This window comes from Phasianus colchicus, chromosome 2, assembly GCF_987193195.1.
Source record: "Phasianus colchicus chromosome 2, bPhaCol1.hap1.1, whole genome shotgun sequence".
NCBI lineage: Eukaryota > Metazoa > Chordata > Aves > Galliformes > Phasianidae > Phasianus > Phasianus colchicus.
The window spans coordinates 99,402,851-99,420,956 of record NC_143437.1 but is presented as its reverse complement, the minus strand read 5'-3'; the positions used below and the strand labels follow the sequence as shown (position 1 = coordinate 99,420,956).

Below are 18,106 nucleotides of genomic sequence, written 5' to 3'. Positions count from 1 at the left end.
TGTAGCATGTTACGAGTTCTCATTTTTGCAGAACTCTGTTGTCAAACTACTGCTGCCTAGTTTTCAGGTGAATAAGTATTTGAATATGAATTCTTGGGAGTAATTTGAAGGTTGGTAATAACAATTTGTTTTTGAACCTAAAAGATTAAAGTTTCAAAACACGCTTCAAAAAGCTTGTAAGCTTTTGTCAGTCTTGAAGTGGCATCTTCATTCCATCCTCTCACCAGATACATATGTCTTTTATAAGACCAAACTCTCTGAATGCAGAACCTGAACAGGTTTCCCTTTTTTCTAAATGTTAGCTAGGTGGGCTTGTTATGTGATCCTTCTCCAAAGAATCGAGGATAATTACTTTCCAGTATTCCTCCTGCACTATCACAGAAAGATTTATGAAATTGAGTTATAGTTGCTCATATATGATTAAAAGTGTCTATTAATGGAACATGTCTAACAGCAGAGCAACTGCCCATTTTTTGCGGGATGTTAATAAGTGCCCTTGCTCCGCAGGCAGAGAGGCTGGAAGTGTAATCTCTCTCCAGCCAGAGCGAGATTAAACTCATCTCTTGCACTTCAGAAAGTGCCCTAAGCAAGAAGCGATGGTTTAGTCCAAGGGCATCCTCTTGAGGATGTCCACTCCTCATGTGTTACAGGGCTGAGAGCAACAAACCAATGACCTCATGCTTGTTCCTGTGGCATAGCCTCATACTCATTTAAGAGAGCTTCATTTTGTTCTGGCTAATTATGGAATTCTGGCATATGTCAAGCAGGTTATTTTTTCCATCATTGCCATTCTTTTTAATGTATGAGATATAGCAACTTCTCATACTCTCTGAAATGCATTATTCACTGGAGTTGAAGGTAATACTTTCTGTCTTTGTCAAGAACATAAGCTTAGCCTTTTTTCTAATCATGTGCCAGATTGGAAGGGGAAAAATCATTGTCATGGTGTCAGACCTGAAATGTGTGTGTGTATGTATATTTATACACATATGCTGTGCTCTAACTTGCTGAAATGCTGAAAGCAGAGCCTTTAAGACACCTTGTTGAACTCACTGCTCTTTTGCATGACTGTCATAATCAGGTGGCCATGATATTATCTGACAAATATGATTGCACATTTAATACACTTGAAATACAAGCATTATCCAGTCTCAGTGTGAATCCCTTTAACTTCCAATTACGTTGACTGAGGGTGGAATGAAGTTCTCTGCTTTTTGGTCTGCATTTCAGATGCAGAAAGAGTGCATGGATTGGAAATACTTTTTTTACAAATGACTTGTTATGCCTTAATTGTTGAGATAGTGTTACGCTTGACTTTGTAAAAGTAAGTACTTCATATCCATTCTTTTATATATAATCTTGTCCTTTGAGTATTGATGTGTAATGTATGTTGCAGTTTCTATGTTTTTTTCAAAAGCATAACTGGTGAAGGATGAGATAGGATATATCTTTTTAAACAAATGATGTATTTTCAGAAAAAAAAGTTTGTTCCACCTTCCAACCTTATTAAGTACCTGACATATATAATGAATCTACAAATGGACTTGTTCCAGAGAATTTATTTAGTTATCAGAGGCAGGTGGATCGGTTTCCTGTTTTGTCTTGCTAAAGAAAGAGTATTCTGATAAATAATCATGAGTACTATAAAGACTGTCAGACTTGAGGGTACTCTGAAGTCTGTCAGACTTGAAATTTGGTACATTCAGAAGTAATGGGACCTTTCTATTGAGAGGGCTTGCACTCAGCGTGGATTAGCTAGTTACTATGGATTTATTTATAAATGTGTTCAAATTGTTTAAGCATGTGCTGATTGTCTGGAGTTAGGGTTACAAGAGGTGATTCAGGAATAGTATTTATTTATTTATTTATTTAGAACAGTGAAATGAGCTTTGGTATTGTTGGAATAGGAAAACAATTTTAAAAGCCAGAATGAAGAATTCTTTGTTTCTTTGAATTTTTGTTGTTATAGTTCAAAGCAAGATGAAGTCCTTTACAAAGTGATCAATCACAGATATGTTAGCTAACCATGTTTGTCAAAATCTTAATGTAAAATCCCTTTTGAAACATGACCATAATTTTATCAGAGCATGTATTTGCATAACATACAGTTCACACATAAGATGCATGTTAAAAAAAAAAAAAAAGCCTGAACCATCCTCCCTCCTTTCATTTTTAAGCTAAACAATTTCTGCATACATATAAACCGCTTCTGCAAGTGCAAGCTAAGCCTATTGCTCTCTAGCCTTTGCAGCCTTCTTCCTTTCCCTTCCCTTTTCCAGCCATCTACCCTTCTCCTATTCCTCCTTTCCCATATGCTGAGATACTGCAGAAAGCTCAATTGGTTTCAAGTACTCACCCTTTCACCAACTTTCAAAAAATGAATTGGGAAAATCTGGAAAATAATGACTACAATGGATGTTATTAAAGACCAATTCTAAATCCCACAGTGATGAGCAGTCCAGAGAGTTTAAATTTTTATTAGGGGGCAATACATTTTAAAGCAAATGAACTGTAAAAGTAGCATACAAGTTTTTTGTTAACCAAATCATGCTTCTGGTGATGTGATTGTGCAGATTTTACACTTGTGATTTGTACTAATCAATAGCTTACTCTCTTTTATGCCTTAATATTTGCTGGAAACATTATTTTAATTAACTTTTATTAAAACTATTAGTGTGTGGATACTGACTTACAGATGATTCCTTCCTTCCCTCTACTCAATTGTGGATAGTATAGAAGTTTTAAGCAAAAATATCAAGTTCCTTGTGAAACTTAGAAATATTTCTGTTTTGTTCCCTTCTTTTTCACAAGGTCGAAGAACCATTATGGTGTGTACACCTTGAATTTCTTGCAGCTTGGGGAAAGAAACAGTATCACTGCAAACCTAATATTAACTAATAGTTCAGTTCAGCAGCCATGTCTGAACTGGGATTTTCATATTTGAAGTAGTTTTCTTCTTGTTTCTGCTTTCCTTCTGAAGTATGAAGTAGTGTTGTTTCAAGTCTCCCTCCATCTTTATAATAAGCCCCTTTTAAGCACTGAAAGTTCACTAAGGTCTCCTGGGAACGTTCTCTTCTCCAGGCTGAACAACCCCAACTCTCTCAGCTCATCTCCACAGCGGAGGTGCTTCAGCTCTCTGATGATCTTTGTGACCTCCCCTGGGTCTGCTCTAACAGGTTCATACCCTTCTTGTGCTGGAGCTGAACACTGCCACAGATGGGCATGATGAGAGTGGAGTAGAGGGCCTACTGGCCATGCTTCTTGTGATGCAGACTAGGTTAAAACTGGCTCTCTGGGACACACATATGCACTGGTTCCCTCACATCCAGTTTCTGTCCACCAACACCTCCATATTGTTCTTCTCAGAGCTGCTCTCAATCTGTCCTGCAGTCTGTATTGAGGTTTGAAATTGCCCCAAGCCAGGTACAGGACCTGATAGACATGTCGGCGTTTTGATTTCCTTCAGAATGTCATTACTCTGAATGTAGAAGGTCTACATAACACTCCACTCCCACAATGAAAACAAAGTGATGATTGATATAACTGGTTAAATAGAACTACTGTTCAGTAGTAGAAATGGTCTCTGCCATTCAAAAAGAAAATGTTTATATAGTACTGTACCTATCTTGCATAGAAGGAGAAAATTAGTCAGTTAGGGAAGCCTGGAGGAAGGATGACATGGCATAATATTCTACTGCACCATCCACTGAAAGGCTTGATTTTATCCCCAAGCTGCAAGGAAAATAAGCAATCCTTTATAATTGATCTATGGAGCTCATGAGTGAGGTGCCTTTTTACTAAAAGACCAAGACAGTATCCTCTTTTCTAATTACACTGCCTTATGATGCTGAGAAGAGACTTCTGAGCCAGAGATTACCAGAACAATGGGAAAACTTTAATGTTAGCTGAATGGCAGTGCAGAATAACTGTACCTTAAAAAAAAAAAAAAAAAAAGGCAAAAGTCAAGTGATATAACATTGTTAAGTCAAACTGAATAATCTTGCTGTCAGTGTTGCTGCTAAATTTTGTCTTACGCATTTTACTTTTATGTTTCTTAGATGCCCAGCCCACAGATGGAGAAAGAGAAGTATGGAATCAGATCAGTGCAGTTTTACAGGACTCAGAAAGTATGCTTGCAGATCTTCAGGCTTACAAAGGAGCTGGACAAGAAATTAGAGATGTATGTTTGTTCAGGCCAATGGGAATTCTCTGAAAGAAAAATTGAACAAAACAGCGTGTTCTGTATCCAGGCACATTCTGTGGAACTGTATAAGAATCTTTATAATTCTGTTTTGAAAACTTATGGATTCAGTGCAACGTTATAAGCTGTAATGTTAAATTATTAAATGATGGCTTTTGGAATTTGTTTTGGGTCTACTACTATCAATTAATTAATACTTATTTTTCACTTTGAGACAGTTTCATATACCTTATGTGGTATATGGCTAAAGTTTCAGTTAAGAACTAATACTTAATGAGTTTCTGACATTTGAGTATTATTTCTTAGGGAAAAATACTGGAAATAGCTATTCTATGTAAGTGAGGTAATGAAATACAGTAAATTGGAATTTTATATCAATTTTGCAGGTGTCTTACACTAGTTTTGAGGTACAATTCTGAATTGTAACTTACAGTTTGTCTCAGCTGACCAAACCTTTCCCTGTGTCACCCTCAAATTTTAGTGTGAGCTCTTAGCTACGTTAGTTTAAAATAATAATTGTAAAAAGCTGTTTATTTCTGCATACAGTACTTATACTCCTGATGCTTTTGCAGTATGTTTTTATTCAAAGTATGTGTTAAAAGATTTAAAAGATTCCTGTCAGTGTTGGATTAGAATGAATATTTTTAAGTTATTATGCTAAAGGGAAGATGGAAAAGAATGGTAGTTTTTTAGTCTTAATAACTTTCTCACACAATGTTAATTCTTATAATTGTCCTATGTTTTACAGTACTCATTTTCTGAAATACTGTACTGGACAACTTCCAAATCACCTTTTACTTGCTGTCTGTAATTCACAGTTCTTTATGTGGAATTTTCATTTCAGGCAATACAAAACCCCAATGATATCCAGTTACAAGAAAAAGCATGGAATTCAGTGTGTCCTCTGGTTGTGAGGCTGAAGCGCTTTTATGAGTTTTCGCTGAGATTAGGTGAGCCCTGGTTTAGTATGTTTGTTTTATTCAGTTACTTTAAAGAAATATGAAATTTCTTTTTCCACTAATTTTTAAAGAGCTTTTGTTTTGTCTCTTTGATCTTAACAGATGTTTGCCTTCAGTCACGTTTCTCAGTGTAGTTTTGTTATCTTGTTTTGATTTAAAATTATTTAAAGTTTGTTGGCTTGCCACCTAAACTGTATATTATCTAAATATAGCACAGAGAATGCAATTGCGACTGTAAAGTTTTTATCTGATGCCTCCCACTGTTCAACACTTCATTGATGTTTGTTGTACTGATGCAGTTTACTTTTTTTAATTTGAATTCTCATACAGAACAGAGTTTTAAAAGGACTGAAGACAAAAATATTTCGAGATTTGCTTTTAAATAACAAGGAGGAGGATAACAGAAACAGGAGGATATCGATACTCTCTTGCAGGGTGAAAATGCAAGGCTGGACGCATTTTAAACTGACTTAACCATCCGCACTGCCCTCAAAAAATGATGTAATTAAACCTCGAATTAAGACTCTGGATGACAATCTTTGTGCAAAAAAAGTGTCTTCATAAAGTGGGAAAGTTCCCAGTAAGGGGAATTCTTCTATAAAGTCCTGCTATGCCTATCACTTTTTGAGTAATGTTAGTAATTATAGCCACAGGAGCTGAACTACATTGCTATCAGTGCCTAAGAGTACACTTTCAATAACTAAGATGCCAGAACAATCTCTGTACTGTGTTGATGGCTAATTCAGGAAGATGAAAAAGAGAGAGCAGAACATTTGAATATAGGAGAAATGCTTTCTCCGTAGAACTTTTGGTAGGGTTCCGAGATAAAGGGTGTGAGATGGAAAAAAGGGACATAATGGAAAAGAGTTCATTGATACAAAATGGAGAGAAAATGGCAGAAAGCTTAACAAAACTTAGCAAGAAATTCCTTTGACTAATGTTTCTCACCTTAGAATAGAAACGAAGGGGATTCTTGTTAGGGCTGTGCATATTCTAAGCCTGCCTTCTCGTCTAACAAAGCATATTTAAATATTTACGTAAAGTCTTACCTTAATATGGACTGAAAAAAATATATTTTATTTCTAGAAAAGGCCCTGCAGAGCTTACTGGAATCTTTGACATGTCCACCTTATACTCCAACTCAACACCTGGAACGGGAACAGGCTCTGGCTAAAGAGTTTGCAGAAATCTTACATTTTACTCTTCGTTTTGATGAACTTAAGGTTAAAATCTTTTACTGCATGCTTTTTTTTTTTTCCATATATTTTGAATCAAAACTGATTATTTTCTGTTTTCTTTCACTAAGATGAGAAACCCAGCAATTCAGAATGACTTCAGTTATTATAGGCGGACAATAAGTCGCAACAGGATAAACAACATGCATGTAAGTAAATAAGGTCTGATCTACTCTTCATGCAGAAATATGTATCATTTTGTGTATACTTACACCATTTGTGGTAGTGTGGTTTTTTTGGTGGTTTTTTTTGATTCGTTAGCTGTCATATTGTCACCTTCACAGTGAGAGTTAAACAGCAGTCTGGATAAAGTGATTAGGCTGGAACTATTAATTCAGCAATCTGCTTCCTGACATGAACATGTGCTGTATCTTTTTCTTGCTACAGTCAAGATTTTAAGGGTTTAACTAACTTTTTTTTTTCATGTTTTTTTCAGCTAGATATCGAGAATGAAGTCAACAATGAAATGGCCAATAGGATGTCCCTGTTCTATGCAGAAGCGACACCAATGCTGAAAACACTCAGTAATGCAACTACACATTTTGTATCAGAAGTAAGTAACAGGAGAGAAAAGGGAAAAACACACAGACACTCTTAATTTTAATTTTACAAAATGATGTACTCAATGATGTACTCTTTTTTAACCCTTCTAGAATAAAACGTTGCCAATTGAAAATACAACAGACTGCTTAAGTACTATGGCTAGTGTATGTAAAGTCATGTTGGAAACACCGTAAGTTTCATCTTAAATCTTGTTTTTATTGTATGTGACAATTTTTACCATGTTTATTTATTTCCATCTGGAATAAACAGTTGTTTTTTTTTTCCAAACGATTTCCTGCTTGCCTTAAGTTGCAGTCACACTGATGAACAAAGCACAATTCGTTTTTAGAAAGTTTTGCCTTTTTGCCTCCTATTTTAACCATCTTAGATATTTTTTTCACAAATCAGCGCTGAATTAGGAAGGGTTTGTATTTCAATGAAGGTTAACATACAAGTATAATCTTTCATAGGCTTTGGTATCTGTTGGTCTAACCAGAACTATAGGGCAACTACTGTTTCTTGCCCATCCTGCAAAATTATTACCATGCTTAGGGGCTGGATTTTGGCACAGATGCGCGCATAGTAGATGGGAATCGTCTCAAAATCCTGTGATATCTTAGTATGAGTCACTGAAAATACCCATATGTGTAAGCTTTTTTTTTTTTTTTGCATAAGTAGAGAAACAGTAAATTGTGAGTTGTCTACCAGAAGATAAAATTGAGTTTATTATCCAGTATTTAGTTTTAACTGGGAGATAATCAGACACTTTCACATTTAAATTTCTATAGCCTTTAAATCTGGTCATGTTATGATGCTGTATTTATAGCTATAAATCAGAGGATGAAATCTGAAGTCATTGTAAGCTGAGGGATACTACAGTACAGCTTTTGGAAATTTTAATTTTATTTTAAATAAAATTTTATATTGAAAATAGTAACAGTAGACAAATACATGTATTATCTACTTAAATTATATTTGTTTTGTAACAGTGGTGCTTGCCATTTTTCAGGCATTCTGCTTCTCTCTATTACATTTAATTCACTTCTTTATGAAGGTAGAAGAGCAGTGATAGGGATTGTCTTAACTGTATCATCTATATTCTTATTTTGTAGTTGAAAAGTCAGAGTCAAAGAGAAACTCTTTGGAATGAGTTCAATCCGTTCCCATACAATATACCTCTACTTTTTTAGATGTCTGGTGAACATGGGTTGTTGAAGTTGCCTATGTACTTTGGGAAGATATATCAGTAATTATGAACCCAGGTGAAGGCCTGTACTTAAAAGCTGCTGAAATTAGATTCTGCCTAAATGTTACTAGTTTCTTAGTAAGAATTTAAGCAAAAAGAATAGTTTTCCTGCGAGGTCCCATATGCTGTGTTTCTAAGAAGAAGCAGAAGTATGACGAGTCTCCATCATATTTTATCAGCCATGGAACACTTAAGCAAAAGTTGCTGGCCTCACAGAAACGAGGATATGAACTGGGAATGTTTGGTAAAACAGATTTAAATATCTATTTGCTTTCTAACCTTCTTTGTAAATTGACAGGGACTTAAGCAATTTAAAGGTCTTTAAAATTTTGCAAAAATTTTTGTTATACTATTTTTAAGTACAATGTTTAGGTTTTGTTCCTTCGTAGCCTGGTTTGCAAAACTGTCCACTTAAAAACAGTCAAGATATTTTTTTTCCTGTTGTTTTTCAGAGAGTACAGGAGTAGATTCACCAGTGAAGAGACTCTTATGTTCTGCATGAGAGTAATGGTGGGAGTTATCATACTGTATGATCATGTTCATCCTGTGGGAGCTTTCTCAAAGACATCAAAGATTGATGTAAGAATGACCTTTCTTAATATCACATAGGTTTGAGAACACAGAACAGCCTGTGGATTTTTTTTCAGCACAGACTTATGACTTTTTCTAAATCATTTTTAATAACTTTTGAGTGGCAAAACTTAGAATTTACCTTCACCTGCTTGCTTTCATATATCAGCTTGTTTGAAATTAAAATTAGTATTTGTTTTTTCTCTCAGACATAGATACTCATTTGTCTCTATCTCTGTTTTTCTGCCAGCTGTATGGTTACACTATAATAATTCTGTGATACACTTGAATAAGTTCTGTAGTCATAAGTTTTTATTTATCATGTAATCTCTTTATGCTGAAATGCTCATTTTTGGTTCTAGCTCTGTTGTAAATAAGCAACTATTCTATATTGTCTCTGCTTAGCCTGAGATCTAAAGTAAGAGAACTGAAATCCTACTGTTGTAATGCTAATAATGAGCCTTCAGTTTTAGTTTTGGCATGACCAGTCACAGCAGAATCAACTTTATATTTTCATCTGAGATACTGCAAGCACACACACAAAAAAGTACTCTTTTTGTGCTGCATGTTTTTACTAACCTAAATCTCATAAAGCACATATTTCAACAGAAATAATCTGTAATTCATGGTTAGTCCTTCCCTTTACAAAACAGCCTACTTCTAAAGAAAAAAAAAAATATATATATATATATATATACATTCTTTGTTAGCATTTTTTATCTGCAGATAATACTATTTTACCACATTGCTTTTTTGACTCTGCTTAACAGAGGGAAAGATATGTCAGAAAGAGGTGAATTGATTTGCTGAAGGTCACGCAGCAGATAGAGCCTGGGAATTGAATGCAGACTTCCTGACTGCTAATGCAGTCTCATGCCTACAGAGACAGCACAAGTAAAAATTTTCATAGGACTGTATATACAGTGTGTGCACTTTTGGTTCTCGCATTTATCTGAAAGCCTTGTAACCTTACATTATAGTTAATGTAAATGAAAGGCTGAAAATGAACAACTTAGTTTTTTTAAAAATGAGCAAATGGTCCCTAATCTTAATTGGTTTAATTAGTTTGGGGATTATTCTCTTAATAAATAAATAAATAAATCAGTAGATGCATTTGTTTTACTATAATAAACAATTCTGTTTTCCAAGCCAATCACTTCTTGGAATCCATTTTAGGAGTTAAGGGACAGTGGTTCAAACTAACCTTTCCTTACTTTTTCAAGACTATTTCAAGCTGTTGATTATAGGCACCTAGCTTAGATGTCCAAGAGCTGCTCTTTTTTGACTGCTTTAAGGATTCTGATTCTAACAAAAGTGGAATTGAATAATTTGAATTTTTCTCTGCGTTGAGTTTGCCTGAACATGCATTGCTACTGCATAATGTACACTGAGTTTTTTGAGTTTCACCTAGACTGGCTTCTGGATAGGTACTAGATGTATACCTAGCAATGGAAGAAAAGGGTACTTCCAGAGCATGATTAACTACATCTGAAGTTATATTCTGAATAGGTTGGAGGAATTTAACATTCCGCTCTGTGAACTACATAGGAATTCTGTAGATTGGATCAGATGAGTTCTGTGTCTGCTTTCTCTGCTTCATTTTTTCTGTTGTAAATTTGGAAAGTGTTTTCAGCCTGATTTTTGTACTCTCTCAAGCAGATGTTCTTTCACTGTGGTGTTTAAAATCAGCATCAGGGACTTCTCATCTCAGATGAAGTTAGAAACAACTAGTTATGAAACAAACTGTAAGCTTTCACTACTTACAACTAGAGACTGAATACTGAAAATGTGTACAAGTACTTGTGTACAAGTATAAATATAAAAGTCAAAGTTGACACATTTATTCTTACAGTTCCTAACAGCAGTGACAGGGAATTGTCTCTTAAAATCCTGGTTATTCTTTTTGTGTTTATCAACTGTTCTTGAATATTTTTTTAAGTTGCAGTTGGGGAAATTATATGTGAATTAAAATATATACATTTCATTTATAATTTACTATCCACACGTGCTTTTTAAATAAGATTATATTTTCATTTTAATTATATTTTAATTTTTTAATTGCACATAATTTTAAGTAAGATACACATTTATTGTTTCATATAAAGCAGCATTAACATTCAGTAGGAAAAAAAGGCTGCCTATCTTTGGTGAAAGTTTTCCTTGTTTTCAGCTAGTGCAATTCATGTATTATTGTTCAGTAGTGGCATGCTTCTGTTCCCAGATGAAGGGATGCATAAAAGTTTTAAAGGAACAACCACCTGACACTGTGGAAGGACTTCTGAATGCTCTCAGGTATGTATGGAGTCACTGGAGTCATTCAGCCTTAATTTTTTTTCCTCCTAATTTTTAAAAAATTTAAGACTTTTTAACCTTATAATCTATTAAGAAAACTGTTATTTCAGGTTTGGCTTTATCACCTGAGGTTTTCTTAAGTTATATTCTTCCTCTCAGTTCCATTTCACTTTTATAGGCAATGATTATTGATACTGGAAGTCATAATCTCCATGAATGATAGAGATAATAAAAGTTCATTTAATTGCCTAATTTCTCATACTATTTATACTCCCCTTTATTCTTTCATTTGGATCAAGTAAACCATTTTATTTTAATTTTGCTTAATGATACAACTTGAAGAAGACAGCTACCCAAATCCGAGTCCTGTAGCTGAGAGTTAAAAGTGCTGTCTTGGAAAACAAGACACAATGATACGACTTCTCTGAAACTCAGAAAAGAGTCATAGCACCAAATTTTTTACAGCTGTGTTGAATTCTCTAGCTGCTTGGATAGAGGAAGAAGTATTGCCATAACCACCTCTGCTTTTGCTTATCATATCTTTTGAATTGAAATTGATGTGGAGTTAAATCCTACGGCTATCAGATGTCTTTTGAGCTTGTGCAATGATTGATTTCCCTACCAACATACACAGTGGAGAATATGTTTGGGCTTAAATGGAAGAAACACACTACAAGCTCTTTATTCCTCCTAAGATATTCCTAAATGTGCAGCTCAACACCAAACAGACTTCTGGTTTAAAAACAAACAAACAAACAAAAAAAACAGGAAACGCTCTATGTCATAAGATATAAGGGTACAGGACCTTTAAGACAGATTCTTAAAATTAAGCTTTTAGGTTTTGTCAAAATTCAATTTAGGTTCTTAAATCCTTTTAGTAGTTTTTACCTTATTTCTCACGTTATCTCATGTATTGTATTTCTTTTGAGGATTTAACTGAAAGAAAGAGAATTTTACAGAATCAAGTGCTGTTCTTGAAATAAGACAATTTGACTTCAGTTTCCTGCCATACCACAGACACTGCATTTGACTGCAGGCCTCTCTTTTAAATTGACATTCTTGCTGCACTAATACTGCTACAATTGTTGGCTCGAGGCCAGGATTTAGCCTCAGTTCTCAACCTATTAACAAAGAATAATTTCATGTAAGGGATATTTAGAAAATAAAGAGCAGTAGACAATTAGTAATTAAAATTCCAGTGATCAGTGAATAAAGGAATATATATGCATCTTTGTGTAAACGAACTACATGGATTTCAAAAACAGCCAGTGAGTTTTTTAGACTTTTAAAATCCCTGCTTGTTTTATTAAATACTGTTCTAATTTGTAATTTGTAGGTTCACTACAAAACACCTGAATGATGAATCTACTTCCAAACAAATCCGAGCTATGCTGCAGTAGTGTCCTGAGACGACTTAGATGTTTGTATTGACCACAGAAGATGTGTATGTTTACATAATTTAATACAGTTTGATGTTAATACTTGTGTGTATTTACATAACCATTTTCTTCACATTGCTAAAATATATGAACTTGTAGTCATTACCCAACTGACTATGATGCAGCCTAAGTTTATATGCTAGCCTTTATCTTTTGACCTTTAAAATACTTTTTTACTTAGATACTTTAGCTGAAACAGTTTATCTGTGCATTTTAATTCTTAAATGCCTTCTCTGGAAGATAAAATGGAAATCAGATAAACTGAAATGTCAAAGTTGCCATAGGAGATGAACTTTAAAGGAGGAGAAACTTAATAAAAGAGAAAGTAAAATTGTAGATATAGGAGAATACCTGAATGTTCATCAGCTTCATTAAATATGTTGTTTTTCCTGTAATTAGTGGAGATCTATCTAATTTTAAGGGTTATGTGCTGGCCAACATCCAAAAATGTATTGCAAAAGAGGTCATTTTGCCTCTTTTAATATGTATAACCTGCTCTTTTCCACGACTGGGAAAATTAATATGATTTCAGATACTATATAAATAAATATAAAGTGTATTTCAAGACCATTGCTAGATTTTGAAAATTCTGATTAATTTTATTAGATTTAGAAAGGTAAGGGAAAATGCTAATGTCTTTAAAAGAAAGGGTTTTGCAGTGTAAATACATCATGGCAAACATTATCTGTTAGAGACAGCTCTGCCTGGTAAATAATTTTTTTTATTATTATTATTTTTCCTAATACAAAATTGAATAAAGCAAAACACTCTTTTGTAGCAGTAGACTTCCCTAGTTTCAAATTGGCCTGATAGGGATGATATAAAGAATTTTCAAGACCTGAGCTGCTCCTAGGCGCTCTATCAATTTCCTGATAGTAATATTCATCAGCTGATTCAGAATCAGCACGGATATGTTTCAGCTCACTGCTTTTCACTGTTTTTCTAGATGTGATTGAAGCTTCAAGGAGTTGATTTCCTTACTCAGTTGGTTGTTCTTACTTTCTAGTAATTTTCTCCAGTAAATGGAATAGAAATATTTTGCCAAAAGCAGCAAAGTGCTTGTTCTCTATTAAATGTCTTCTCTGAGTGATATGCAATTGCTGTACATATTCTTGCAGAGGTCACATTCTGAAAATATGTTCAATTGTGTACTTCGCATATATGCATGAAAACTCCAGTGCTTGTGCACAGGTTCAGATTTGTTTATTCTTGTGTACATAATCAGAGGTTGTTTGCTGTCACTGGAGTTTTCATGCTTTTCACTTCTGAAAATATTAACCATAAGAGTTTGAAGATGCATTTGGTCTGCTAAAACTCAGCTGCACTGTTACAAATTTAGTCAATGAACTCTGCCTTTAAAAAGTATTACTTTCATAAGTTCTTTAGAATTGCCTTAGAGTTTATTTGTGAGCAGAATTATAAGGTCTCTCAGATGTCATGAGAACCCACAGATGTTAGCGTTATATATGTAACAATGCAGGAAAGCACTGCAACTGTAGAGTTCATTTCATAGATCTGCAGTTTTAGCAGATCACTATCATCAGGAACAGAATTAGAAATTGCTAATTGTTTTTCAGAAGCAGTGATCGTACTACTATTTTATAGTAGTAAAGTCACTGTTTACAAACTCCATTTTTTAATGGGGAAGCATTTACAAATATATATTAGGGGAAATTCTGTTTTGTTCATAGTCACTTTCAGTTAGGTAAGTCAACATGAATTACAGATCATTCTATTGACTTTTGGTATCTAACATTAATACATGCTTACCTGCAATCACTTGTCAAACAATGAAATCTTTGTGTCGCCCAGAGGAAAGTTACTCATCACTTATGTAATAAAAATGTAAACTTTAAAGCATTCTGCAAGTTGTTATGTGCTGTTTGCTGAAAAAAAAACTGAATTTCTTTGCCTGCTGTGATGTTTTTGTACAGAAGTTTGTTGGAAATAATAAACAGTTTGGTACAGTAAGCATTGGCACTGTCTGTATTTAGACAACATTGAAAAGTTGAGAAGGATTTCAGATATACAGTAGGCTTACTTATATATATATATTCAGTGTATAGTTTCTTTAAACATCATTTGAATTATTTCACTTGCATGCCACACTGATACAACTTCAAGTTAGTTAAACAGTTCCTGATTTTTTGACAGTTAGTGTCAGCTGTCTGTCATCTTGACATGGGAAAATTGTTGATAATGCTTTTCATAGCAGAGGAGATAAATCATAGAATAATAGAATCACCAAGGTTGGAAAAGACCTCTAAGATCATTCGGTCCAACCATCCACCTATTGCCAGTATTTCCCACTGAACCCATGTCCCTCAGTACAACATCTAAGCTTTTCTTGAACGCCTCCAGGGTTGGTGATTCCACTACCTCCCTGGGCAATCTGTTCCAGTGCCTGACCACTTTCTTGGACCACTTTTCTCCAACTTGGCGCAATTTGAGGCCATCCATGAAATTTATATCTGCACATCAGTCATCCTAGGCTGTGACGGACATTTCAGACTGCCTTTATAATCAGTGAGATCACCAGAGGATGATTCATTTCATCTTAAATGCAAGTGAATTATTCTTAGAAGAGAGGTTCTGTAAGCTAGTGGTCAAAGTTAGGTCTCCATTTTGGCAACGCTTCTTCTGTGACTCATCATTACATAAGAATACATAAGATCATATCTTAATGAGAGCATTTCAGAATTGGCATAAATAAGTGTGACTAGTTTGGATCAGAATAGCCCTAAAAAAAAAAAAAAAGGTTGAGGGGTTGTTTTGTGGTACAAAAAGGTACTATTTTAGGTTGATATGAATTTGAAAGACTAGAATAGCTGCAAAAAAAATTGATGGATTTAATCTCTATTCAGAAGTATAACTCATAACTTCAAAACTGAGCAGCTGTCAAAAAGCATAGTCGCTAGAAGTATATTTACCGGTATGCGATGAGCAGCATCACCCATATAAATTATCTAATGTTTTCCATGTACTTACAAAGCAACAAAAAACATCTCTGTGTTTCTATTGTATTTCTGCTAATCTTAGACTGGTATTGAGATGGAAGTAGTATATAAGATAACTTGTGTTCTATAAATACACTGAATTAAGTAAAATAAGACACAAATTTGTCATATAAAATGATCTCTCTCCCCTTTTTCATTTCCTTCTTGAGAAGCTTAATGGAATCAATATATTCCTACAGAAATACAGCACCAGTACATGTATGCAAGTGTTTGGAAATATGGCATCTTTTTTTCATCCCATACCTAGTTTTGACTACAAAGATATTTGTATGCATTTTGAAATATCTACAGGCCTTAAAGAAAACCTATCTGAATGTAGACAAATATCCTTTTTTTTTTTTCACATTTGCAAAACAAGACTTCAGAAACAATGAGAAATACAAAAGAAAAATTTAATGTTCAAACAACATTATGAACATTATGGAAAAAAAAAAAGTTTCATATAGTTTCATATATTTAGGCTCAATTTCATGAATCTCATCTGTGCATGTTGCCTCTTGCCTGTCTCTGGACACCACTTTTTTTTTTTTTTGTGCCATGTAGTGCAGTTTCGTAGGAGTCCCTTGAACTATCTTTCCTCCAAGTTAAACAGTCCCTGCTTTCTCAGCCTGTACTCATGTGACAGATGCTTTGGTCTCCTCCCAGCCCTTTGCTGGACTCACTTCTGTAAGTCCATGTCTTTCTTGTACCAGGAACCCCATACCCGGTACCACCAGTCCAGATGTGTGTCACCAGTGCTGAACAGTGCAGAAGAATCACCTTCCTCAGTTTGTTCATGATACTATTCCTTACGCAGCCCTGAATGCTCCTGGCCTTTTATTTACTTTTCCTATGAGGGCATATCGCAGACTCATGCATTCTGCTGCCCAACACGTGCCTCACTTTTCTTTCTTTGTAGCTTTGCTTTGTAGCTATTTGGCCCCCAACCTGTACAAACGGGGGAGGTTATTCTTCTCTAGGTACATGACTTGATGGTTCCCATTGCTAAACTTCATAATTCACTAATCTCTGAGATTCTCTCTTAATGGCAACACAAGCATCTGGTGTATCAACCACTCCTCCCAGTTCTGTTTCATCTACAAAATTCCCATCCCACCCTCCAGATCATTAACGAAGATGTTAAACAGTATTGGCTCCAGTATCAACCATGGGTACACCACCAGTGCCTGGAATCCAGAATGATTTTGTGCTACTACTCACCGCACCTTTGAGCCTGGCAGTTCAGCTATTTGTCAGTATACCTCACTGTCTCGTTATCTCATCTGTATTTCAGCAGTTTGTCTGTGAGAATCTTTTGGAAGGTACTGTCAAAAGCCTTGCTGAAGTAAAACAAGCAACATCCACAATTCTTCCCTCATTCGCCAGGCCAGTCATCTTAATATTAGAAAGCCAGCAGGTTTATCAGACACAATATCCAAATTATCAGTCAACATTGACCAAGCAACCTGTTGTCCAATTCTACATTCACAAATTGTTTCCAGGAGCATTTGTTACATCAGATTCTCAGGGATCATCAAGCTTCTCAGGTGAAGCCAAGAAGCCTGAAGTTCTCTAACGTCTCCTTGCAATTCTTGAATTAATAACTAGCGGCATTTGTTTTTACCCTATCTTCAATGACATCAGCCAGCTCTCAGCACTGACGGTGCTTCCAATCAGGTCATATGGATGTGTGTAAGTAAGTTTGTTTAAATATTTCCTTTTTACTCCAGACTGTTTCTCTGAGATTTCTGAAGGCAAATCCGACCATTAAAGACATGGGCAAAGAAAGCACTAAGTTCTTTGCCCACATTCTTTGTAACCAGGTCCTCTGTGACATTTAGCAGTGGGAATACGTTTTCTGTAGCCTTCCTGTTGCTGCCGATACTCTGGTAGGAGCCCTTCTGTTTGGCCTTCATCTTGACTACATTTAACTCAAGGGAGGCTTTGGTCTTCCTAGGTCACTTCTCCCTGTTCCCTCTTCTTGCACGCTACTTTAAGTTTGGCTTGGCTTCCTGCTCAGTACCTTTCATTCTTGAGCTTGGGTGAGGTGACCCTTGAAGATCAGCCAGCTTCTCTGGGTTCCTCTTCAGGAATGTAACCCATGCAATTCTTCCATCCAGAGACTTTAAATATATATATATCCCAAATTTAATCTTTTCTGAAAATTGCTTTATGGTTTTATAGTTGAAAATACACCTTCATAATTACATGTGTTCTAAAACTATTAGAAATGCATGATTTGATGAACATAAAATGTCAAGAAACACAAATCTTGCTTATTCAAAATGTTAATATTTTTAAGAGAGTCTGTTAATTTACTTTAAAAGTAATCCACTCATTGCTGTTCTCTTGCTGCAAATGGTTTCTCTAATGCATCACTCCAGAATCTACAGACATGAAGCCAGTGAGCTGAAACAGTGATACAATTCATCAATAAATTAAAAATATATAAATTATAAATTAAATAAAACCCAGTTCAGTTAAAATAGATCTACTATTTTAGGTAGCAACAGATTTAAAAAGGTGAATTCCAAATTGCCAAATAATCCAAATTCTGAAAACCCTATTCTCCTTTGCATCAATTTGACACAAATGTAAGTCGATTGCAAGAGAGCTGTTTCTGAT

The 18,106-nt window shown here is 35.0% G+C and overlaps 1 protein-coding gene across 14 annotated transcripts in view; it reads left to right on the top strand.

The window, feature by feature from the left end:
• Nucleotides 1-14,456, top strand: part of CYRIA (CYFIP related Rac1 interactor A) — a 53,230-nt gene extending 38,774 nt beyond the window's left edge. For 9 of the 14 annotated variants that reach the window (XM_090136394.1, XM_090136395.1, XM_090136396.1 and 6 more), the window contains 9 exons: nt 4,059-4,180; nt 5,046-5,151; nt 6,247-6,383; nt 6,467-6,544; nt 6,832-6,948; nt 7,049-7,128; nt 8,637-8,763; nt 10,925-11,046; nt 12,383-14,456. In XM_090136394.1, the coding sequence (XP_089992520.1) occupies nt 4,059-4,180; nt 5,046-5,151; nt 6,247-6,383; nt 6,467-6,544; nt 6,832-6,948; nt 7,049-7,128; nt 8,637-8,763; nt 10,925-11,046; nt 12,383-12,446 (953 nt within the window). In that variant the 3' untranslated portion in view covers nt 12,447-14,456. Of the gene's footprint in view, nt 1-4,058; nt 4,181-5,045; nt 5,152-6,246; nt 6,384-6,466; nt 6,545-6,831; nt 6,949-7,048; nt 7,129-8,636; nt 8,764-10,924; nt 11,047-12,382 lie in introns of those variants that run through there. The other 5 variants (XM_090136397.1, XM_031611039.2, XM_031611030.2 and 2 more) reach the window with 3 other exon arrangements.
• Nucleotides 14,457-18,106: the final 3,650 nt, after the last annotated feature.